The sequence below is a fragment of the Pinus tabuliformis genome, chromosome 6 (assembly GCF_031772625.1).
Source record: "Pinus tabuliformis cultivar Carrire ecotype Pingquan chromosome 6, CPIR1, whole genome shotgun sequence".
Lineage (NCBI taxonomy): Eukaryota > Viridiplantae > Streptophyta > Pinopsida > Pinales > Pinaceae > Pinus > Pinus tabuliformis.
In genome coordinates, this window is record NC_142292.1 from 869119585 (window position 1) to 869144938 (window position 25354).

At 36.5% G+C, this 25354-nt stretch overlaps 1 protein-coding gene across 1 annotated transcript; it reads left to right on the top strand.

Annotated features, from left to right (window-relative positions):
- Positions 1 to 21583: 21583 nt before the first annotated feature.
- On the top strand, positions 21584 to 25354 carry LOC149261649 (uncharacterized). The gene is made up of 5 exons (XM_089370188.1): positions 21584 to 22522; positions 22768 to 23410; positions 23666 to 24020; positions 24530 to 25039; positions 25165 to 25354. The coding sequence occupies exons 1-5, from the start codon at positions 21584 to 21586 to the stop codon at positions 25352 to 25354; spliced, it is 2637 nt and encodes an 878-aa protein (XP_089226314.1).

Consider the following 25354-nt stretch of genomic DNA (forward strand, 5'->3'; position numbering starts at 1 on the left):
AACATCATATATAGGAAAACAATCTACTCTTTGTATTAATAGAAATAGAGAGAGTTACAACAAAAAATAGGAGTTGATCTTGTAGAAGGGATCCCCAAGTTGAATTGTCCTTTCCTTGCCACAAAGTATGCCTCTATGTCACCCTAATGCATGGAATAATGACTCTCAAAGTAACAACATGAGGGTAAAATCAATCTCCAAAAGCCAACCCCTTGCCCATGGATGGCTGTAAATATATAGACGAGGGAGGTAGTTCATGAATTCTTATCCATTTACCAAAATAGGGTTTAGATCCACTTGAGATGAGAGGATGAGCTCAATGGACAAGAGGTGAAAACTCCAAGGTAGGATCATATAAGATTCGAGACTCTTATCCAAGGTAAATGGTTGAAACAACCTTAGGAAGCTTCTGGAAGAGGAAGCTTCAGGATTCTTTTTATTTTTCCTGAATTTCTAGAATCAACGCACCCCCAAGACTGAGCAACCTGTTGGTGATCAATGCAGGTGTAGAGAGGGTCAACCTGGTGGTCAACGCTATTCCTTAAAGGGCTAGGGTGTGTTGGGCCTTAAAAGCTTGGAAACTGAACAATCAAGAGCGAAAGCTTAGGGATTCAACAGAGTCATGCTTAGGGCTTTATGTAGGGATGATGACAATATGTTGAAGGATGTGAATTGATCTTGTGTGAAGGCCTATTGACCAGATGCCACAAAATGGCCTATAAAAATTCTAACTAGTTTTCTTCCTTTCCATGCTATAATAACCCATGAGTTTATTACTTCTTTAATACAATGTTACCATACTACCTACAACCCCTTAAAATGACCTTCATCAATAAAGTTGCTTAGATCAGCTATAAGTTGCTTATGCTTCCTTAATGTCTACAATTTCCTATTAATACTTTTCATAAATGCAACCATTACCCTTAGAGCAACAACTTATTCACACTATTTAAATCCTATTGCAAAAATAAATTACACATTAATGCATATTTCTTACACTAGTTAGCATCGAAGAAAACATGAAAGCATATAAAATAACTCTACACAAGATGGCACTGGTTGTTTCGGGTTATTTTTCCACTATACATATGCACCCTACCACAACACGCATTCAAAACCTAGGCCAAGCCAAACACAATGTTAGGCTTATCAGAGCCATACTCCTTTGTGTTCCTCCTTCAACCTCTTCATAAATAATTTAAAATAATTCGATTATAAAAGATAAGATACACTTATTTAAAAGACTTCCCCTTACATGCCTTAAGTATTATTCTATTATTCTTCTTTGTCCATCTCAACCTTCCAAGTTGGTTATGGCTATCATCAATAAAAAATTGCTAGTTAATCATTCTCCCTTCCTTTCGTAAAATAACTTCTAGCTATATATCGCTAACCTTGGAGATCAACTTAGAAACTTTTCCTCCTTAGAACTTACAGATGAACACTAGTTGGTGGCACTAATTGTTTCAAATTGATCAATTGGTTGTATATCTCTTACCATGCTTCCCCTCTTTAAGATGTGACATCCTCAAAGCAAGGTTGACCAATTAATATATCATTCAATCTTATGTTTATCATTTTTATCTTCACTCACTAGACATGGTTTTACCTTAGTATTACCTCCTTTTGACAATCCAAAAGTTCACCTTTAAGAAATTATCTATATATGGACTATATAGAGTTTCACCACAATATTATCATGCATGCCATCTCCTCTATTAGATTTTGTTCATTCATCTCTAAAGAAATGTCCTTAACCAACTTCTTCCCCTCAAAATAGTCAATTTCTTTTACACTTTTTTAATTTTATCTTTAATCAAAAAATCAATTTTATTTAATTACCATTATATATTTCTCTAAGACTAAAAACAATTCTAAACCTCTTACTTTTAATTTATACTATCTCAATACCGTATACTTAATAAGTCTCATAATTCTTCTAACATATATTTTGTATATCAAAAAAACCTTTAAATTATTCACTTATATAAAGGTATTTATTTCACTTCATATCGTAAAATATAAATATATACCTTGTAAATTAGATTATTAGATATTTTAGACCTAATATATTTGGAACCCATACATTCTCTAATCATTATAATATTGCAACATTTAGCTTATAGCTTAAGTCCTTTTTTCGTTGGAGTGACTAACAGTAACTTTAAGGGTTATGACAAGACATGACTAATTATATATATAATATATAATTAATTAATATTTTCGCCCTTTATTATCTCAATTAAAATTAAACATGATTTTTTTGAGGAATTTTATTTTGAGGATAGAGGACAATGAGACCACAGAGACGGAGTCCTATTTCCGAGTAAGCTATCTCGTCACCTCAAATAAATTCAAACTAAACTAGCAGCTTAGTAGTGAGGTGTGGTATTCGTTTTCCGCTGATTTAGGGTTCGATTCTCATGGTGCACTAAATGGAACGAATTTAACTAAAAACTATCTCTCACATTGAGAATTCCTCTAATATTATTATTATTTAATAAAGGTCGCAGAAAACATCGACAATCAAGATCATTGTGGCACACTAGAATTAAAGCAAAAGTTACTTGTTAGTGTTGATAATTATTTGTGAGGTATTTTTTTTTTGTTAGTGTTGATAATTATTTGTGAGGTATTTTTTATTTTTTCTTATTAGTACAATTTTTTATTATTATTAGGGTGTGTTTTCTTATTTCATTAAATAGTTATTAAAATAAAAGAGACAAGAATACAAGATGTTGCCTTTTGCCAGGGCCAAAACCTCTCACTCTTTGAGAGGAAAACCCACACAAATTCTTTTTATAGAGATTCCAATTGACGAATACCAAGACCATGACCCTTGAACGAGCGTGTCTCCATATGTGAGCCGACTTGAATTTCTTTGTTATTATTTGGAGGCCGACTTCTTCAAGAGGGATTGTGCTTGTCTTTGGAGGGCTTCTAGACATTTCTATAGACTTGTATACATTAAACATAGGCTCAAGAAGAGCTTTTCATACATGACATTAATTCTAGACTCTAAATGACAAATCCTATTATTCTAAAATCACTTGCTCATGAAACCCATGAAGTAAGTTTGCAATAATAATTTTATTCTCTTTATCACATCATTTACATAAGTCATAATTATGTGTCATTATGAAGACCGATCCTAGTTACACTTTCTTCAACAGTTAAGATCCATATTCGTTGTGGAACAAGACCAATACTTACGAACCAAATATTGTGATAGGTATTTGCAGTTTTTTTTTTAATCTTTTATAAAAATACAATTTACATAATGTTACATACCAGTACCCCTCTTTATAATTTGTTTCAATAAAAGTAAAATTTAAAGATGGTTGGGGTTCAAAAAAATTTACACTCATAATCACTTAAAAAAAACATTTGTATTACTAGATCCAATTAAAATATACTTCGTGACTCTCTTATTAGTCCCTGCCATCTGGCAATGGCATGGGACTATAGTAATCGGTTGGCGATGTTAAACAATTAATTCACCTGTTTGTTATTAGTCAGGATCACTTATAAACCAAAGTTTTCAGGTGCATATCGTTTCACCATCTTATTTGGCATCTTCCCGAGGGGAAGAGGCTATACCCATGATATTTTTCCTATTCTTCATATGATATTCCATCTATTTCGTTAACATTTTCTATCGGGAAACTATTGCGAGCATTAGTTCATAAATATTAAATGCTATTTTATAATCTTGGAACATGACTATAGAACCAGAACAAAGACAGATGGCGTAGAACGTGACTATAGAACCAGAATAGAGACAGATGGCATAGAACAGGGACAGATAATGGCGTAGAACAGAGACAGATGGCGTTGTGCATGTGATGGAGTAGAACAGAGACCGATGGCGTTGTGCATGTGAGATCATGTTTGCTGCAATGCCATTTATGGTTCATTGATTTGACACTTGTCTGCTCTTCGACAGTGTTCTTGAATTTCTTCACCTGATATTGCTTTGACAACCACTAAGGCCGGATACTGAACGATAAGCGAAAGAAGCTCTTCTTGTTTCTTCAGGCTCATTAATCATTATCTATGAGATTTTGAGAAAGTGATGGATCGATCTAGATTGCGTTATCACTGATAATTTGAAGAAGAAATTTGTAGAGCACTGAGAGAGAGAAACGTGCTTATTATTATGTACGATCCATTATTCCACAGATGGAACTTGTTAAGATGTTGTCAAGAAGAAACTACTATAGGGGTTGGCAAAATTGCTAATTGCTCTGTCTTGTATTTTCAACGCAAAATCTGCCTCTTTGGTTTTGCTTGCCATTCACTAGGTACTCTGGTCAATTCGCTCCTGAATCCTGTCAGCGAGAGCGGGGCTGGGTGTTTGCGGCAACACTTGGCCACTAGACTGACTATTGGTACTCCTATTGATTATAATATAGATAGAAAGATAGGATTCTTAATTGGTTAAGATAAACATTAGGAATAGAAAGAAACCTAAAGAAGAATAAGAACTAGGATTTCTAAGAACAATAAAAAGCAAGGAAATACTCTATTAAACCAGACCTTGAGGCAAGGAAATACTCTATTAAAACAGAGCTTGACTAGTTCTTTATAGGCATTCTCTGGTTATTCTCCCTTCCACCTCCTGCTTCGCCACACTAGCAACATGAACAACATAGGCCCTCCTCATTTGTGCAGAAAATGGCTCACATCCATTCACAGGTCGCAGCAGCTCTAGCGGCATCTCAAGCACCTTATAAATCACTTCAGGATTTCCATCACATCCTAGTGTAGTTCTAGGTCAGATAGAAAGTCTAGTTATACATGGACAAGCAGTGCTTGAAAGGCCATCAACATCATAAACTCAAGCTAATTTGTGGGTTTGAAACTGACTATTCAAGTCGGTCGGCAGGGACGCTGGCACTTAAACTGTGGCTTGTACTCTTTGTAATGGGTAAATGAGAATCCTGACTAGTAACGTCTGTGCAGTACCTTCTTTCTTCAGCGATAATCATTCCTGGGGCGATTAGGAATGCTCAATAAGCAAAAAGAAGACATCAAAAGCGGAATGGATGTGCACTCATCTAGATTATGAAGAACAAGAATTTATGAAACTAGAATTCGATTACCGGGCAATTAGGAGCACTCAATAAGCAAAAAGAAGACATCAAAAGCGGAATGGACGCGCACTCATCCAGATTACGAAGAACAAGAATTTATAAAACCAAAATTCGACTACCACATTAGCTTTCAAGAGTTGCTGGCTATGAAAGTAGCTTACCCCGGATACGAACAAAAGGACAACTGTTTCGCTTAGAAATGGTTAGCATATTCAAGAGAGATAAGGGATTTGGTATGCATGCAGGCATGTTGACGTTTATCGTAATAAGGCATTTGGTATGCATGTAGGTTGGTGTTTAGCATGATATATATGTGACTGTCTTTCTCATGACAAAACAATCATGTGGGCGCTGCTATGCTAGTGCGGAAACAAATGCTTTCCTTCGCTCCGTTCTCTTTCTTTCTACGCTCACTGGGAGGTCTCTCGACGTACTTCCTTCTTGCTTTGACACTAGCACAGGACGATGGGACCTTCATTTGTGATGTGGCGTCTCTGACCTTGCATGACGTGGCTGGATTTAGGAAGTGGCGTTCAATATCGTTCGGTGGGTGGATTCGTAAAGCAAGCATCAAGAGAGAAGTAAGTAGGTTCTCTTGGTGGGCTGAAGGTTAACTGTGGGGAAGGATTTTCGGTCAACTCGCAATTAGCTGTCGGTGGAGAGAGGTAGGTTCAGTCAACTCGCCTCTAGCTGAAAACAAAGAAAGGCAGTGTCCCCGCCCACCATTCTCGTTAGGGATTTCCTGTGATGGAAGACTGCTTTGTAAGCTGAAACCTATTCTTGAGAAAAACCAGCTCCCGAACTGAAAGTCCTGCATGACTTGTATATTTCGATCATCGCTCTTGCCTGTGCTCTAGCTCTGCCCTATCTCTTAATTATATTCACGATCAAAGTTCTTTGTTGGAACATCTATATATGGATCTTAAACTAAACAATTCATTATCGTGCCCTGTTGCTTTAACCTCCAACGTATGTGTTATTGACTAAGTCCATTTCTAAATACATCAACTTGTGAGCTTTCAGCTTATTGTTTTTTGCTCTTATTTTGTAGCTTAATAATCATTACTAGCTCTACAGCTTCTGTGAATTACCAGTCAATATATTACATCCTAGGCTAGTACCCTAATAACATGCAATGTTGAAGCTATTATCAGATGATTTACTAGCTATGTGACTTCTAGGCTGAGCAGATTGCGTAATACTACGAGCATGCTATGGATTGTGAACAGATGCGAAATCATGAATAGATGCGAAACTGGGATCCTATCTTGATCTTGTGGCTATTGTGCATGCAATCGATCCAACAATAAGCACGTAAGTAGGCCTGGAGCACTCACTGATTCAACTTACCCAGTAAATGAGTCACTTGTTTACTACCAAATGGAAGCAACAAAGCAAACAACATGAACATCTATACAAGCTATAAATTCCTCTGACTTAGAATAGAGACTAACTACCGCGCAACCCCTGGTTAAATATATTTATATATCAATCTGATGACAAATAATTTAAATTTAAATTTGTAAATTTAAACATATGGATCGATCATTTACATGTAACCCAAGTGTCTCCGCCAATATATAACTATAATGACTTTTCATAACTGTGGTAACTAGTGGGAATAACCTTAGATTCAAAATAATAAGAATATGTCATCAAATTTACTTTGTCTAAGCATTGCAATCGTTGTAAGGTTAACGTTGTTAATCGACTCATCAAGAGCTTATAACGACCAGTCTGACTTTTTATCTTAGCCCGAGGCTAGCGTGCAATAGACACATTAGGCCACTACACATACGTTTAACAAATATAATGAATAGATTACCTTAAGACGTATCCATGGTTCCGTCTGAAATATCTAAGTCATATTTAAATCAAAACCGTCATATAAAATAATAAATTAATAAAATAAGTAAATAAAATTTATATTGTAAAACCATTACACAAAGTTGGAGGCATAAAATTCATATTTAAATCAAAACCGTCATATAAAATAATAAATTAATAAAATAAGTAAATAAAATTTATATTGTAAAACCATAACACAAAGTTGGAGGCATAAAATTCTTTGTATAGGGAAAAGAAAAATCTAAGTATCCTTAAAAGTCCAAGCCAAAATTGCAAGGTGATTAAATAAATAAATCAAAACAAAGTATTGTGAATATAAAAAGGTATTTATAAGACTAACAACGTGATGGAGGGCCACACGAAGAGTTGTTGAATTAATGACAAACTTTCGTTTGGACCAATTGAGCCTTATGCTTTTCTTGCTCCAAAACAAACTTGGGAATACCACATGCCTTCACAAAATTTAATTCCAGCATAAGGTAAGAGGAGACTGGACAAAGATTATAATCCTTTATTATGGTTTTATTTTTTTATACCACGTCTTCACAAAATTTAATTCTAGCATAAAAGCGTAAGCAAGAGGACAGAGAAAGATTATAATTCTGTTTTAATTTTAATTTTTTTTATTTTTAATGAGGTGTTGGAGGTTATCAACCGCTTAACAGATCCTGACACCGCTCGGTTAGTCGAGATCTACCTCACTTCCACTTTTTTCTGTTTTGAGGGAGAGTTTTTTGAGCAAACCTGTGGAGTTGCCATGGGCTCACCCCTATCCCCTGTCGTTGCGAATCTTTTTATGGAAGATTTTGAGTCCAAGGCTCTAAACTCTTCCCGTCTCCTACCCAAGCTTTGGAAAAGTTATGTGGATGACACCAATGTTATTTGGTCTCACGGCCAAGAGGAATTAGATCTCTTCTTTGATCATCTCAACAATCAATCCTCGGCCATTAAGTTCACTAAAGAGCAGGAAGTTGATGGTTTCCTCCCTTTTCTTTATATTATTATTTCTAAGAATAGTGATGGTTCCCTCTCCAACCAAGTTTTTCGAAAGAAAATGCATACTGAGCAATGTCTTCATGCCAATTCCCACCATTTCCCAGCTCAAAAGATGGGTGTTCTCAATACTCTTGCTACTCGGGCCCTAAGGATCTCGGATAAAAAGAGTTTTGAGAAGGAAAAATCCCATCTCATTGATGTCTTTGTTGAGAATGGTTATAGTAGATACATGGGTCAGAAGGCTTTCCTAAAAGCTGCCAAGAATTCTCTTGTTAAAAGGGAACCCAAGGAGCGAATTCCAGGTGTCCATCTTCCGTTTGTTCAAGGGACCACTGATAAGATTGCAAGGATTCTCAAGATGCATAGTGTCCCTATAACCTTTAGGCCCCTTAACACCATTCGTATGTCCCTTAGATCAGCAAAGGATCCTATTGACCCTAAAGATATGAAAGGGGTATATATTATCCCTTGTTCCTGTGGGACGCCCTATATTGGTGAGACGGGTCGCTCCATCAATCAAAGGATCAGTGAACACGCAGCTGACCTCAAGCATAGGAGATCAAAGTCTTCCGCTTTAGTTGAGCATGCGGAAAAAACCAATCATCATGTTTGTATTGAGGAGGCTAGTGTCATTGCTAGAGTTTCGCAGTTCCATCATCGGAAATTCAGAGAAGCTCTTGAGATTGAAAAGAGATCGAGCAATCTCAATAGAGAGGATGGCTGGAAAATTAGTAGGTGTTGGGTCCCAGCTCTCTCTTCCTAGTTGCTTTCTTCCTGATCTTTTAGATTTTTAGAATATTTTCAATTATTTTTTCTGATTAGTTAAATTATTTGTAATATGTATATATATATATATATATATATATATATATTTGATTTATTTTTATTTTTTTAAGGTAGTTTAATCCTTCAGGTATATTATTATTATTATTATTTTTTAAAACTAATTTAATTTTAATTTTAATTTATTAATTAATTTATTTTTTGAATATTATTTTATTCTAATATTTTATTTTTATTTTTTGTTTTTATTATTATTATTATTATTATTTTTAATATTATTTTATTCTAATATCTCTCTCTCTATATATTTTCCAACTAACTTTTAACTTAACCTCCTAATTTTTTTTTTTTTTTTTTTTTACATATAATTTATTTATATATTATAATTAGTTAGTTATTCATTTATATAATTTTAGGTATACGATCTATTCTAATATTTATATTTTCCATTTATCTATTAAATAGCTAATACTTTTAACTATTTATTAACTCATGAACCAATTTAATTAAAATTAATTTATACTTATAAATTATATATTTAGGTAAAGGTAAGGTCCCTTATTTTAACTTACTTACTTTTAGTTTTTTATTGGTTTGTTTGACCTGGGTCTCAAGTCAAATTTAACCATTGTCGTTGTTAGCCGTTGGAGGCTTTGCTCATACTATTTAACAGGCAAAGATGGATCTGATTTTTCAATTTGTCCTAACGATGAACCACACTCGTTGGTTCGAAACGCGTCGACAAATGATATATCTTGTGATTTACGCCGAAAAATTTCTCTTAAACTTGATATGGATCACAGAAGCCTCAATTCAACAATTGAATCCCTGCACGGAGAAGCCATTGCAACCAAGGTTCATCATTTTGAACGGGCACGCTTGCAGGTTTCAAGGTTGAAGTCAGATCTAGCTTTTCTTAAAAGATGCAGAGACTCCTCCATCATCCCTGTCTTTGCCCGGATCAAACATCGCCTGCACTCTCCCCAGAACCATCAGGTTTTTCTTAAGGCGAGTTTGGCTTTAGTTAGAGCGGAAATCAACAGGGTCAGAAGATCCCTTAATCTGGTTTCTCGTTCTCTTTTGGGTTTGCATCTGGAGCTTGCGAACTTATTTTCGGCCTCCCTTTGGGTGAAAATAGATGCTTGTTCGACTTTGAAGTCCATTCGGTTGGAGGAAATTCGGAAGCAGAATCAGGAGTCTAAGTTTCAGAGATTAGATGGAAATTCATCGTTTTCTAGTAGAGCCGCGGGTGGGGATTCTCAGAGCTGTATCTCTTCTGGTCAAGTTTCAGCGATCAGGGATTGGTTAACTGGTAGCTCGGAAGGTAAGCTTGCTGCCCCCACACCCTGTAGTTTAGAGCATGCTTCCGCCAGATCAGATCCAGCATTGAACAATGATTGGTCTTTTCTCTGCTCAGAAGGTAATCTTTCACCTGTTTCGTTGTCCAGTCTAGAGAGCAACGAACGGTGTTCTCTCTGCGTAGAAAGCGATCTCATTGTCCTCTCACCCTGCAATTTGGAACATGCTAATGCTAGACCAGATCGTACCCTCGTAGAGAGTGATCTCGCTGGCGTTACCACGTCTCCCCCTGTTAACAAAATTGCAGATCGTGAAGCTGTCCTTGGTGTGTGTCAGATGATTGACGGTAACTTGGCCGAGGACAAGTCTCTCTCTGTGTGGAAAGTCGGTTTTCCGGGCTTGCGTTCCAGTCCAGCGGTGAGCGATTCTTTTCCATTAATGCTCTCGAGGTTATCGTGTGAAGCGAGCTCCTCTTCCTCGTTGCGTGGTCGCAGCTTAGAAGCTGTCCGTCCCTCATCTTGACTCGTTTAATGGCTTATATATGAATATTAATAATAATAATAATAATAATAATAATAATAATAATAATTTATTTAACAATAATAATAATAATAATTTATTTAACAATAATAATAATATTATTATTATTAATAATAATTTGTTTAATAATAATAATATTAATACAAATAATAATAATAATTTATCTAACCCTTACAATAGTAATAATGGTATTATTAATAATATTAGTAATAATAATTATGATGGTAATAATATTAATAATAATAATAATATTAATAATGGTAATAATTTATTTAACAATAATAATAATATTGTTATTATTATTATTAATTTATTTAATAAAGATATAAATAATAATAATAATAATTTATTTAACGACTATAATAGTAATAATAGTATTATTAATAATATGAGTAATAAATAATCATGATTGTAATAATATTCCTAGTAATAATAATAATAGTGGTAATAGTAATAGTAGTATAGTCGGGATTAGTAATAAGGATAATGATAATATTAAGGGTACATTATTTAATAAGGCAAATAACTCTAACTTGGTAGGTAATAAGATATTAAATATTAATAACAATAGTTTAAATCCTAGTTCTAGTAAATTTCCCCCTCCTTCTCATGATAATAATGAGGTTATTAACCTTTCTAGTTTGTTTTTCCACCCTTCAGTTTTTAAAGTTTTGGATAAAGGATTAAATTTTGCTTTGGCCCCTAAGAAGATCCCTGTTGATGATATCATTTGTGACATTGAGTTTGGGATCAGAGGTTTACCTGATAAGATCAAGGACACGATCAGGCAAGATTGTGCGGTTGTCTTGAGAAAGGCTAAGCCCCCTAAGAGCAACCTTAGCAAGGAGGAATCAGTAGTCCTCAGATCCTTAAACCAGAACAAAGATATTGTTGTTCTTAACGCAGACAAGGGTGGAGCTGTCGTTATTCTTAACAGGGTTGATTATCGCAATAAGATGTTGGATCATCTTTATAATAGTGGTAGCTATAAAAAGGTCCCCAAAAACCCGTTAAAAAAGGTCATTAGGAATGTGGCTCTTGTCATTAAATCCATTAGCTCGGTGAGTTCCCTGCACCATAAACTCATTAAGAGCAACCCTATCACTCCTAGGATCTATGGTCTCCCTAAAATTCACAAGGAAGGAGCTCCATTGAGGCCCATTGTCAACACCATTGGAGGTCCTACCTACCTTCTTGCTAAGTTCCTTGCGTTAAGGCTTAAGCATCTAGTTGGTCGTACAGAGTCCTTCGTAAAAGACTCTGCTTCCTTTATTGATGAACTCAAGGACATTAAGCTTGACCCTGGGGACATCCTTGTTAGTTTTGAAGCGGTCTCACTGTTCACCTGCATCCCTATTAATGAGGCCTTGGAGGGTATCAACTGCCTAACAGATCTTGACACCGCTCGGTTAGTCGAGATCTGCCTCACTTCCACCTTTTTCTGTTTTGAGGGAGAGTTCTTTGAGCAAACCTGTGGAGTTGCCATGGGATCACCCCTATCCCCTGTCGTTGCGAATCTTTTTATGGAAGATTTTGAGTCTAAGGCTCTAAACTCTTCCTGTCTCCTACCCAAGCTTTGGAAAAGGTATGTGGATGACATCAATGTTATCTGGTCTCACGGCCAAGAGGAATTATATCTCTTCTCCGATCATCTCAACAATCAATCCTCGGCCATTAAGTTCAATAAAGAGCAGGAAGTTGATGGTTGCCTCCCTTTCTTTGATATTCTTATTTCTAAGAATAGTGATGGTTCCCTCTCCCACCAAGTTTTTCGAAAGAAAACGCATACAGAGCAGTATCTTCATGCCAATTCCCACCATTTCCCAGCTTAGAAGATGGGTGTTCTCAATACCCTTACTACTCGGGCCCTAAGGATCTCGGATAAAAAGAGTTTTGAGAAGGAAAAATCCCATCTCCTTGATGTCTTTGTTGAGAATGGTTATAGTAGATACATGGGTCAGAAGGCTTTCCTAAAAGCTGCCAAGAATTCTCTTGTTAAAAGGGAACCAAAGGAGCGGATTCCAGGTGTCCATCTTCCGTTTGTTCAAGGGACCACTGACAAGATTGCAAGGATTCTCAAGATGCATAGTGTCCCTGTAACCTTTAGGCCCCTTAACACCATTCGCATGTTCCTCAGATCAGCAAAGGATCCTATCGACCCTAAAGATATGAAAGGGGTATATATTATCCCTTGTTCCTGTGGGACCCCCTATATTGGTGAGATGGGTCGCTCCATCAATCAAAGGATCAGTGAACACGCAGCTGACCTCAAGCATAGGAGATCAAAGTCTTCCGCTTTAGTTGAGCATGCAGAAAAAATCAATCATCATGTTTGTATTGAGGAGGCTAGTGTCATTGCTAGAGTTTCACAGTTCCATCATCAGAAATTCAAAGAAGCTCTTGAGATTGAAAAGAGACCGAGCAATCTCAATAGAGAGGATGGCTGGAAAATTCGTAGGTGTTGGGTCCCAACTCTCTCTTCCTAGTCGCTTTCTTCCTGATCTTTTAGATTTTTAGAATATTTTCAATTATTTTTTCTGATTAGTTAAATTATTTGTAATATATATATATATATATATATTTTTTAAGGTAGTTTAATCCTTAGGTATATTATTATTATTTTTAACTAATTTAATTTTAATTTTAATTTATTTATTTTAATATTATTTTATTCTAATATTTTTATTTTTATTTTTTGTTTTTATTTTTATTATTATTAATTTTTTTTAATATTATTTTATTCTAATATATATATATATATATTTTCCAACTAACTTTTAACTTAACCTCCTATTTTTTTTTATATGTACATATAATTTATATATATATTTTTTAATTAGTTAGTTATTCCTTTATATATTTTTAGGTATATGATCTATTCTAATATTTATATTTTCCTTTTATCTATTAAATAACTAATACTTTTAACTATTTATTAACTCATGAACCAATTTAATTAAAATTAATTTATACTTATAAATTATATATTTAGGTAAAGGTAAGGTCTCTTATTTTAACTTACTTACTTTTAGTTTTTTAGTTTGTTTGACCTGGGTCCCAAGTCAAATTTAACCGTTGTCCTTGTTAGCCATTGGAGGCTCTGCTCATACTATTTAACAGGCAAAGATGGATCTGATTTTTCAACTTGTCCTGACGATGAATCACACTCGTTGGTTCGAAACATGTCGACAAATGATATATCTTATGATTTACGCCGAAAAATTTCTCTTACACTTAATATGAATCACAAAAGCCTCAATTCAACAAAAAAATTATAATTAGAATATGCATGTATCTATTTATCATGAATATACACAAAAGTTGTATAAAGTTTACTTTTATTAAAATTATCTTTAAAAAAATTATGATGACGTATTCACGGTTATTCATGCATACAATTATACACAAACAAGAATCAACCAAGTTTACATTTAACGTTTTAACTAAAGGAAATTTTATCTACTATCTGACGTATTCACGGTTATTCATGCATACAATTATACACAAACAAGAATCAACCAAGTTTACATTTCCTTTATCTACTATCTGACGTATTCACGGTTATTCATGCATACAATTATACACAAACAAGAATCAACCAAGTTTACATTTAACGTTTTAACTAAAGGAAATTTTATCTACTATCATAAAAGTAATGGTGTTTGTTTATTTAATAATTTGTATAATATAATAATTATTTGAGAAAAAGATAGAAATTGTATTTATTTTTCAAATCTATTTATTTTATTAAATTTCTCACTGTCATTACAAGCAAAATTATTAATGAATTTAATTAATTTTCTCAAACTTTTATGTAGAGGTCACATAGAGTTTAAACTCACTCTGATACCATGTGCAACAACCCACAATTTAAATATACAACTAATTAAATCAATTATGTGATTTAAATCAACAAACAATTATTCAACTAATTAGCATAGAATTTCAAAAAATATGAGCAATGCCAACTTAATTGTAGCGATTCTTTACTTGTGATTTGGAGTTGAACATTATTTGAATCCCGCTAACCACAAAATTTTTTTGGGGATGACTTTCCACCCAACCATAGGCTTAGCTGCGCTTAATCTTTCTACAATTGGCTACCCCCGAGCCCTCAATCAACGTACTACTGCTAGGGAATCCTTTGTCTCACAACCCTTTTCTCCTAAGAGAATGAATGAAGGAATGGATGCCTCTCATCCTCCTCATTATCGATTGAATAGACCAAAATTTGGAAAGAGACCTGCATGCACATATTCCATGTGTTAACATGCCAACTTTTATTTCTTTATTTTAAGTTTTACTTAATTTAATATCGAGTTGTCTTTAATGCGACTCTTTGGAAGCTTTTCCGATGGATTTTTCTCGTTTAATTTCTCTAAAATCAGGTCAGAATTCATTGAAATCACAAGTTTGACGGGTAATCCCTGCAAAATAGAAGTGCCCTGGGGTTTTTCAAGGTGTTAAATCCATATATAGTAAAAATACTAGTTTAAATAACACAAATAAAGTTTTCACCACAATTTTTTTCACTGGATTCCACATGGGAAACTCCAAAAAGTCGCACTAAAGACAACTCCATTTAATATTTCTCTTAATTTAGCTCTTTCTTATTTTATTCTTTTTTACCTTTACTTATCCTTACTATTTTTATAGTTTACTTTAATATATATTTATTTAGAATTCTGGTTTATTATTTACTATATTATTTATTTATTATTATATTCTCTTCATTATTTATTATTTAGTTACTATTGTTATCTTTTCTTTATTATTTACTATTAGTTTCTTTTTATTGTTTACTATTTATTTACTATTATTAAATTTTCTTTATTCTTTATTATTTATTTACTTATATTTTTATATTGTATTATTTATTATTATTAATAATAAGTATTACACATTACCAAAAATTTCATCAACATTAATTTATAATTTACACATCAAAATCAATTTTTTAATTTCAAAAATCTTTAATATAAATAATCTCTATGTTATATAATCCTAAAAATTTATATATTTAAATAAATTGATCTAACAAAATTAACTATTTAATTATAAATTTATAAATTATATTTATGACACAATTTAACAAGTGCTACATAGTAGCTAGTAGGTGCTGCGTAATTTAAAATAACGAAATTATAGTAAAAAACAATAAAAAACTAAAATTACATATATATCATCTTACAAAAACAAGACAATTACATTTAGGTAAAAAAAATGTAATAGCCTTTGATACATTTGTATATCATTTTGCAACAAATATTTTGGTTTTGTGGTATCCACACAGGTTTTATAATTTTAAAATTTAATTTTTTAATTATATATGAGAAAATTTTTAAAATATTAACTATTTTTTTTTTTTCCAAAGAAAAAAGCGAACTTTTTATTAAAAAATAAAAAGTTACAAGCATATGCTTTAAGCATTCAATTTGGTTGTGTGGAAATTAATCATACAGCCCGCAATGTACAGCACTGCCTAAAAAGCAGAAAAAGAATGAGCTGCTCCAGTTTCTGGAGTGCAGCAAAAAAGAAAAAACTAGCTGGTCTAAGTCTTCCTGCCCTTCTTCTTCTCCACTTTTCGCCAACCATCCATGTTGTGAGGGGAGTCAATAATGGTTAGCTGGTTTTCCATCGTACTCATTGGTTGCTCCTTATCTGAATCCGATCCTTCAGGACTGTGGCTTCGTTTGTTACCGCTTATTTCCATCTGGAGCTCTTGTTCCTTTTCCTCATTGATCTCCTTGTCCTTTTTGTCTTGATTTTTATCCTTTGCTGTATTTTGTTCTTTTTTCTTTTCTGCAGTTGCCTTCTTATATGCAGTGTCTATATTCTGCCATCCTTTCGACTTCCTTTGTTGTTGCTTGCTCTTGTTGAGGCTTGGACATGCATTGTATAAATGACCTGTTTGTTGACATCCCCGACACCTGAAAGCTGTATTCTCATAGTCCAACGGTTGTTCCCACTGTGTATTATTGAAATTCAGAATGATACTCTCAGGTAGTCCTCGGCTAAGATCTACCTCGACACATATTCTGGAAAAAGTAAATATTCCTTTTATGTGTCTCTCTGCGTCTATCTTTATCATTCTCCCCAGAGTATTTCCAATTGCTATTAGAACCTTTGAATGCCAAAAATGTAGAGGAAGATTATGCAACCTCACCCATACAGGCATCCTTGATACCACCATGGTGTTAGCATCAAAATCAGGAAACCAAGGGGTAATAAAAAGTCCAGCACTGCCCCAGAACCATGGCCCTTGGTTGAGTACTGTTTCCCTTTCTTCCTCTGTTTCAAAACATACTATAAAAAATCCTTTGGGGTATAGATAGATTTGGCATTTTTTTGTCCAAGCAGAATGAATCCATTGATACAATGCATTAGTTCTAGGCCAAAAGCCGTTAAATCTACAAATGACTGCATTTTTTTGTAGATCTGAATATATATTTTTTACCTCTGGTATTTCGATAGAGATAGCTGGGCTCTCCGGCATTTGATCTACAATGTACTGCCCTGGAGGTTCCATAGCCGCTGTGGAATTTTTTCCTTTGCCCTTCACTGCTTCCTTAAAGGACCCATTGCTTTGCGAGCTATTTCCAGCATTTTCGGCTCCTCCTCGTAATCTCATATTGAGAATGATTGTGGAACCTGGCTTGATGTTATATCCTTGCATGGTTCTGTATTCCTGCAGCGATCTGCCCTCATTTAACAGGTGTTGTTCCTCAGCCGGGTAGCCAGTCTGATCGGCAATATTTTTCTTTAGATCTGAAACCCTGTCGCTGTCATAAGTCCAGATCACGATTGTAGTTCCTTTTGGCGTCTTCACAAAGATTTGAAACCCGGATCTGGCAATCTGGGGTGGCTCGGTTCTTGTCAGATCTGAGCCATCTAACTCCGTATCCGAGAGAGGTTCCAGATCTCTTGGATTTTGGCGTTTCCTTCGATTGTTGTCCGGATCGGGTAGATCCAGGCCAGATCTGGAAGTCACTGATCCACCCGCTCTGTCATGGGCACTTGTATCCAGCAGTGGGATCCAGATCTTCGGGCTCATGGCCGGTATGGTTAGGGTCTCTAGGCCTGACTTCCATTCGATGACGTAAACCCTCGTCTGTTCAGCCATGTACCGGGCCATCGCATTCTGCACAGACCATATACCCCTTCGTTCTGTCCAGCTCGGCCTTCCTGCTACTCGCTGATCTGACCAATTTCCAGCCTGTATGTTGCATTTGACGAGGTCCAGAGGGGTTACGCCATTATCGGTTAGACCGCATCTGAGAATGCCTCCTATGGTGCGAGCCACATAAAAGGCTGGGGAATACATGGAATTTTTCCCCGGCTCACTGGGCACCAGCACGTCAAAAGTCTTGGGAACCTTGGCGTTATCATTAACCTTTTTTGCGGAAGCCCTAGCGCTGTGGTTATTCGACAGAGGATTCCTGTTTCTGTTTCTAAGCGTCGCTGATACAAACGTGCCTCCTCTGAGATGGCAAGAAGAAGCAGGGGCGTACAGAGCGCATGGAATCGTCGATCGGGTGCTTTACTCAAAAACAGTGTTGATAGGGTTCATAGCGACCTGGTTCTTGGCAACATCCATTTTTCCCGGTTTTCTTTTTACTTAGAAGTTATTAGAAAGGAAAAAATATTAACTATTATTATTACATTAAATACAATTATTTCTTAAAATAGCTAATTAAAACATATTGGATAACCTAATTAAAAAAATGGTCTACCTTGCACGATTAGATGATCATGCCTCAATCCCCTCGGAACCACCCTGAAATTGGGGGGTCGAGAGCGAGTTAGTGTGCCATACTAGAACTACATTTCAACATTTATTTCAAACCACACATGCTCGAATACATGAACATCACTAAATAAACTTATCGGATAACTAGAGAGTTTGAAATATTAACTTAAGTATGTTGTTGAAATAGTAATATTGTCACTAAAAAGTTCATATATTCAAATATTATATAAATATTAAATAATAATAGTGACTTTTGATATTTTATAAATCCAATTTTATAGAGAAAAGAAAATAGTTAAAAAACAATTTCTAAAGTAAATTTGTCTTTTCTTTTTTAAGAATCAGTAGAAATAACAAAACTTACATATAGCGTATATTAAGAATTATTTTGATTTTTTTTTACATAACGATTTTAATATAGGAATATAGTGTATAATAAGAATTTGTTAAGGAAGAAAAAATCCAACATGTTTTATTAAAAAAATATATTTATATCCACTTTAATATCTAGATAAGCCAAAACTATCTAATTATCTCTTGTATCTAATTATCTAATTAGCTTTTCTGTCGTTTCCCTCTTTCATACCAGCTCCGCCACCTTTTTGGCCTTCAGCTCTACAGCTCGAGCTCTGTTCTCTAATCAGAACCCAGCTTACACCACCTTCCACGTCCCAGATGCCTGCCACCTTATCTCGGCTTTGAACTCTGCAGCTCGAGCTCTTTTTCTCTAAATTGAACCCAGCTTCCGCCACCTTCTTCGTCCCAGATGTTTTTTAATCTTCTGTAATCTCCTTAACAGAGCTCTGCCCCAGCTCCGTTTCTCTATCCTGTTCAGAAAGCTTTTCTTTTACCTTGGTTTTTTGTTGGCTGGATGGCGGTTGTATGGTTCATGTGGTGCGTATGCTTCGGGTGTTTTGGCTTTGGCTCCAGGTTAGTGAAAGTTTTCTCCTTCGCATAACTCTGTGTTTTTATAATTTTAGTCTTATACATTTATGCTTGCTACGGTTTTAGAATTCAAGGATCTATACCTTATCAATCTAGTTTTAAGCAGTTCTACTGTTTGTTAAAGCTTTGGATTTCCGCTTGAAAGTCAAGGGCTCAGTTTTAGTGGTTTCAGTCCAAATCGTAGTAAGTCCAGGATGGTTAAACCATTTTGTCACAGACTCAGGAATATAATCGTCATATATAAACCATGCAATGATGTAAGGTTTAAGATTGGCGATTGGTGGTGTATTGTTAAAGTCTATTGTTGCTGTCTGCTCTGCGATGAGCCTTCTGCATAGCCCCTAGAGTCTTCCTCAGAGGTCCTGGTATCGATTTCCAGCATCTCTGGGTTTTCCTTTTCCAATAGCTGGTCAGAGTTACGTCATTTCCCGATTTTTCAAATTGGTCCAGGCATTATGGTGAAAGTAAAGTCAGCTTAAATTCCCGGTACGTATCCTTACACCTAAATCCGGGAATATATCCGTTTCGGGATTTCGGGTGGTATGGACGTTACCTTCTGAGCTCAGAAGCAGAAGTTTCTGTCACGAATTGTACTTGTTCTCTCTCTTCCTGTGTCCTTTATCCCTTCCCTATTTGCTTTGAACATTTATTTCCTATCGGGTGAGTCTGAAAAGGTGGTAGGTTCCATCTGATATTTGGTCCTTTTCTGAAATTGGATCTTTCTGGATTGTTCTCATTTCTCGAGGACTCCTTTTTTGGCAGTGTATGGAGGGGGTCTATGACTCCATCGCATCGGAAGACCTTGTCAATGCTGCCGTGGATACTGAACATGCCTGGTTTGCTGCCACTCTGGCAACTTTGGATGATTTGGTGACCAAACCATCCACGTCAAGGGACGGCAAAAGCAAAAAGGGTATGGACCGCTATCATAACAAGCAGCACAAACCTGCCAAAACCTCCCCTCCACCTCAGTCGATAAGAATCGAGATTGCTCAGCTTGATGAAAGAATAGACAACCTTCAGCACAAGGCACTTATTGGGAAATGGAATTTCCCAGAAATGTTTGACATCGATATGAGGAAATGGTTGGCTAACTTTTGGAAACCAATTATTGGCTATATTCCGGTAATCTCAAGCCTTATGAGAGAGTGGTACTGTTTCCATTTCTTAGATGTTGCAGACGCTGAAGCCATCCAAAGCCGGCCATGGGTTTTCAAGAGGAGTTTTCTTGCTCTGTATAGATGGTACATTGGCTTTAATCCTTTGAAAAACACTCCAGTAAATAATCTAATTTGGTTAAATGCCCGAATCATCCCCTGGAACTCTGGTCTAATGAAACTCTAGAGATGATTGGTAATGCTATTGGTCATTTTGTCTACGTCGATCCCTGGTGTTTGGGTGAAAGGGACAAATGAATAGCATGGATTCTTATTCAAAGGCCGTTTAGGGGCAGCTATCCTGACCATATTCAGATTAGCTGGAAGAATCAGACCATTAATAAAAGACTGGATTTTTGGGGTATACCTTTTAGGTGTGCTGCCTGCAGGAGAACGGGTCATTTAGTTAAAAATTGTCCCAGTGCTAAATTATACGCATATAGAAGGTTTAGCAAAAAGTCATTTCTCAATGGTAGTCAATCCTCTCCCAACTCTCTGTCCTTTCCGCGCCATAGTCCAAGAAGTCCAGTGCCTCATCGTGATCATCGTGATCTTTCGGCTGATCCTTCTGTGCGCCCGCAATCCGTCCCTGGTCGTCTGTCATCCGCTAATAGCCCTATCACCTGTATCAAAACAAGGCTCCATAGTTCCCCTTTTGCAGAGCCTACTGAGGATTTCCCAGTCCCATCTCCGCCTCCCATGCATTAGAAGGATTTCATCTCCGACCATCATCCTGGGATTTCTCTGTGGGATCTATTCCCATCTCCATTTCATCCTCGTCTCCGCATCCGAAACGTGCTGAGCCACACGTCAACAAGAGGAAAAATCTTTGTGTTGGTCCGACTCCTTTAAACTCCTTTAAACTCCCCGACATCATCTCCGGTTAACCTTTTTGATAGTGATTTGGATCATATGCTTTATAAGGAATCTCTTGATCTGGAGCCGCTCACGATTCATAAGCCTAGTCCAAGTTTCGTGCCTGTTATAAGCCCGGATTCGGCTAGAAACATTACGGTCCGGAAGAAAAGTAGAGGTGGGAGCAGACATTTTAGAGGCAGAACTATAGTATCTAACGAAGGTATTAGAAATTTGTCTCTGATTGAGGTGCCTATCCTTGATGTCTCTGAATCACAGCCCCTTAGAGCGAGTATGGCTGCTGAATCACCTAAATGATCCCCATTATATCCTTCAATATTCGGGGTCTTGGCATTGATCCCAAATTCATAACGCTAAAAAATTTCTTTTTCCATTCCAGGGCTGCAATTATCCTTATTCAGGAAACAATGCACAAGAAGGAGGATACTGTTACTTATTTCAGGAAAATGCTTCCCACTTGGTTCATGGTTGCAACAGAGGCAAACGACTTGTCTGGTGGTATGGCTACTCTATGGGATCCTACTCGGGTTAAAGCAAAGGCATATAAATGTTGTGCTGGGATTATAATCTCGGCTACAATCAGAGGATGCGCCTTTCCCATTAATATTCTCAATCTTTATGTGCCATATAAATCCCGCATTTCATTTTGGAACAGGTTCTTTGCTTCAGATTTGCTTGATATTAACAATCTCCTTATAGCTGGCGATATGAATGCGGTTTTGAAATCGAATGAGGTATGGGGACAGGGGAAGATAAACAACGCCCTGGCGGATCTTATTAATTCTGAGATGCTCAATAGGAATATGGTTGACATTAATCCCGCTGTGATGAAACCAACCTGGTCAAATGGCAGAGTGGGCAGGGCTTATATAGCAAAAAGACTTGATCGGGTTCTTGTTCATTTTAGCCTCATCGATAAAATGGGTATGCCAAGGCTATCTGTGGAAAATGTTATGATTTCGAATCACAGTCCTATCCTTCTAACCTGGCTTGCAAATATTTTCAGAAGAGGATACTCTTTTAAGTTTGACAGAGGCCTCCTTCAAGATACTGCGTTCAATGAATACATTCAAAGTGCTTGGAAATTGATAAAGGACAAGGATAAAAAATTTATCTTCTCTACCTTCAGGGAAAAGCTGGCTGAGTTAAGGGGTTTGGTGAAAAAATGGCAATTTCAAAAACATCAGAAGGATAAAAAGGACCTTCAGAGGGTTCAACAAGAATTGGATTCGGTATTGGCCTCAACAGACTACTCCACTTGCTCTTTTGAGATGAAGTGTCGTATTAGGAATCTGGAGAAGGAGAAGCTCAGTTTGTTGAAACAGGAGGAAGCTAGATGGAGGCTCAAAGCAAAGCTTTATGGATGCAGGAAGGAGATAAAAACACGAAGTTTTTCCATAAATATGCTAATGCAAGGAGAGAAAATAATTTCATATGGAAAATAAAGGACGATAACGGTGGATATGCTGTCTCACAGGAGGATATTACAAAGCAGGCCATTGGTTTCTTCTCGAAACAATATTGCAGGAGTAATGATATTGCTTTCAACGACATCAGATGGAGCATTGACTTGGTGCCAGAAATGTTTGATCAAGAAAAGAATGATGCTCTGTTTAGACCAGTTTCTGAAAATGAACTTCTTGATGTTATGAAATCATTTAAGAAGGATAAATCCCCTGGTCCTGACGGATGGACAATAGATTTCCTAATCCATTTCTTCGACCTCTTCAAAATGGATTTGCTCAGCATGGTGGAAGCATCCATACTATCGGGCAGCATCCACAATCATACCTCGTCCACTCTCATTGCTCTTATTCCCAAGAAGGGAGAGCCTGAATCTTTTTTGGACTTCAGGCCCATCTCCCTATGCAACATAACTTTCAAGATTATTACAAAGATTATAGCAGAAAGAATTAAAGGGACTCTGGCATCCTGTCTCTCTCCTAATCAACATGCTTTTTTAAAGGTCCGTAATATTCTTGATGCCGTAGCCAGTACACAAGAATGCTTACATTCTATGTCTGTGCACAAAACTAATGCAGCTATCATGAAAATTGACCTTCAGAAAGCATATGATGTTTTGCACTGGGGATATATGCAATGTCTTCTCGCAAAAGTTGGTCTGCATTCGGGCCCTATTCAATGGATAATGGCTTGTATCGAAAATGTTAACTATGCTGTTTTGATTAATGGCCTTCCCTCTCCTTTCTTTCGAGCGGAAAGAGGGCTTTGACAGGGCTGTCCACTGTCGCCTCTCCTATTTATATTGGCCATAAATGCTTCGAGTTTGCACATCAATCGCGCAGTGGAGATAAAAGCTTATATTCCGGTCAAGATCTGTAAGCAAATACACATCTCTCATAATCTGTTTGTAGACGACGTATTGCTATTTGCTATGCTATCTAAAGCATCCTGGATGTGCATTAAGTCTATTCTTGACCGCTTTCAAAGGGCCTCTGGGCTTGCCATCAATAAGGCCAAATCGGTCCTGTATCATAATGAAACAGATGAGGTCACGACATCTTGGATCTCCCAGCTCTTTGGAATCGACTCTAGGCCATTGTCTGAAGGTATCAAGTACCTGGGCTTTCGCCTTAAAGCTAAGGCTTATTTAAAGGATGAATGGCGATGGCTTGTTGAAAGATTTTATAGTAAGATCGCGCTGTGGGAATACAGATCTTTATCCTTGGGTGGCAGAGTCGTCCTCGCCCAATCAGTCTTGATGCAGATGTCGGTCTATTGGGCTCACCTTTATTTTCTCCCGGCTAGTATTTTCAGGCCATGAACAGGATCTCTGCCAATTTTATCTGGGGGGCGAAAGCTGAAAGAGGTAAAATCCATCTTTCAAAATTGAATCACTTAACTTTGCCAAAAAAACTTGGAGGATGGGGTCTGATGGATTTAAGGATTTTTGGGAAAGCTCTTGTTTGCAAATCTTTATGGAGAGGCATCTTTGACTCAAATCCCTGGAGTGCAATTATCCACCAAAAGTATCAAAAAGGAAGAAGCTTGGAGTTCTGGTTCAGGTTTGGCTCCATTGGAAAAAAACAGGGGTCTGCTATATGGCTTAGCTTTAGGAGAATTGAGAAATACTTTCTTAACAATCTAAAATGGAGGATGTTCTCTGGTAGGAAGATCTTCATTGGCTTCGACTCTTTTGCTGGCTTCAGGGGTAATCTATAGGTTCCAGATCCTCTTCTTTTTTTCCTTCACAGATCTGGTATCTTTACTTGGAACAGGGTTATCAACGAGTGGAGGGGGCTCTCTCCTTCGCTCAAGAATGCAGCTGATCTTGGTATCCCACAGGCCTTGTCTCTTCTTTGGGATAACCTAAAGAACACACTCGATCAAGGTGGCTTGAAACGGGCTGGGAATGATGACCATGTGGTGTGGTCTTTATCTCTCTCTCACTCTCGAGCTACTGTAAAGGACATATACTCTGATCTCATTTCCAAAAAGATTATTCCTGCTAGACAGATTTTTCCAGCGTTCTGGTGGAAACTCGGCTGCCCCCTCAAAGTGATCATTTTCTCTTGGTTAGTCTTTTACAACAAGAATTTAACTTGGGAAAATTTGAGGAAGCGTTCTTGGCACGGTCCCAGCAGATGCGTGTTATGCAAAATGGAGGAGGAAACAAACTATCATATGTTCTTCAATTGCATGGCCTCCCATCAAATCTGGTATGATCTTGCTTCGTATTTTTCTTTTCCGTACCTTAATTTCTCTTCTATTGATGCAGCTTTTGCCTGGTGGGGAAGTCAAGAAGCTGACAAGCGCCCAATTCTTCCCATCACAATATGGTGCCTTTGGAAGTGGAGGAATTTAAAATTCTTTGAAGACTCAAATATTTCTTTCAAATATGTTCTGTTTTCAGTCTCAGCACTCTATCCTATCCGATGATAGGTCAATGGGTGCAGTATGTATGGCGCTTAAATCTCGGTTTTGTGCCCTTGATTGTTTCTGGGGGCTTTCATCTGGATGCTGTGGACTTCTTTTTTGTTTTTGTGCATATACCTGTAATGCATTATGACAATGTTGGCAATACTGGTGATTCCAATTCTTAA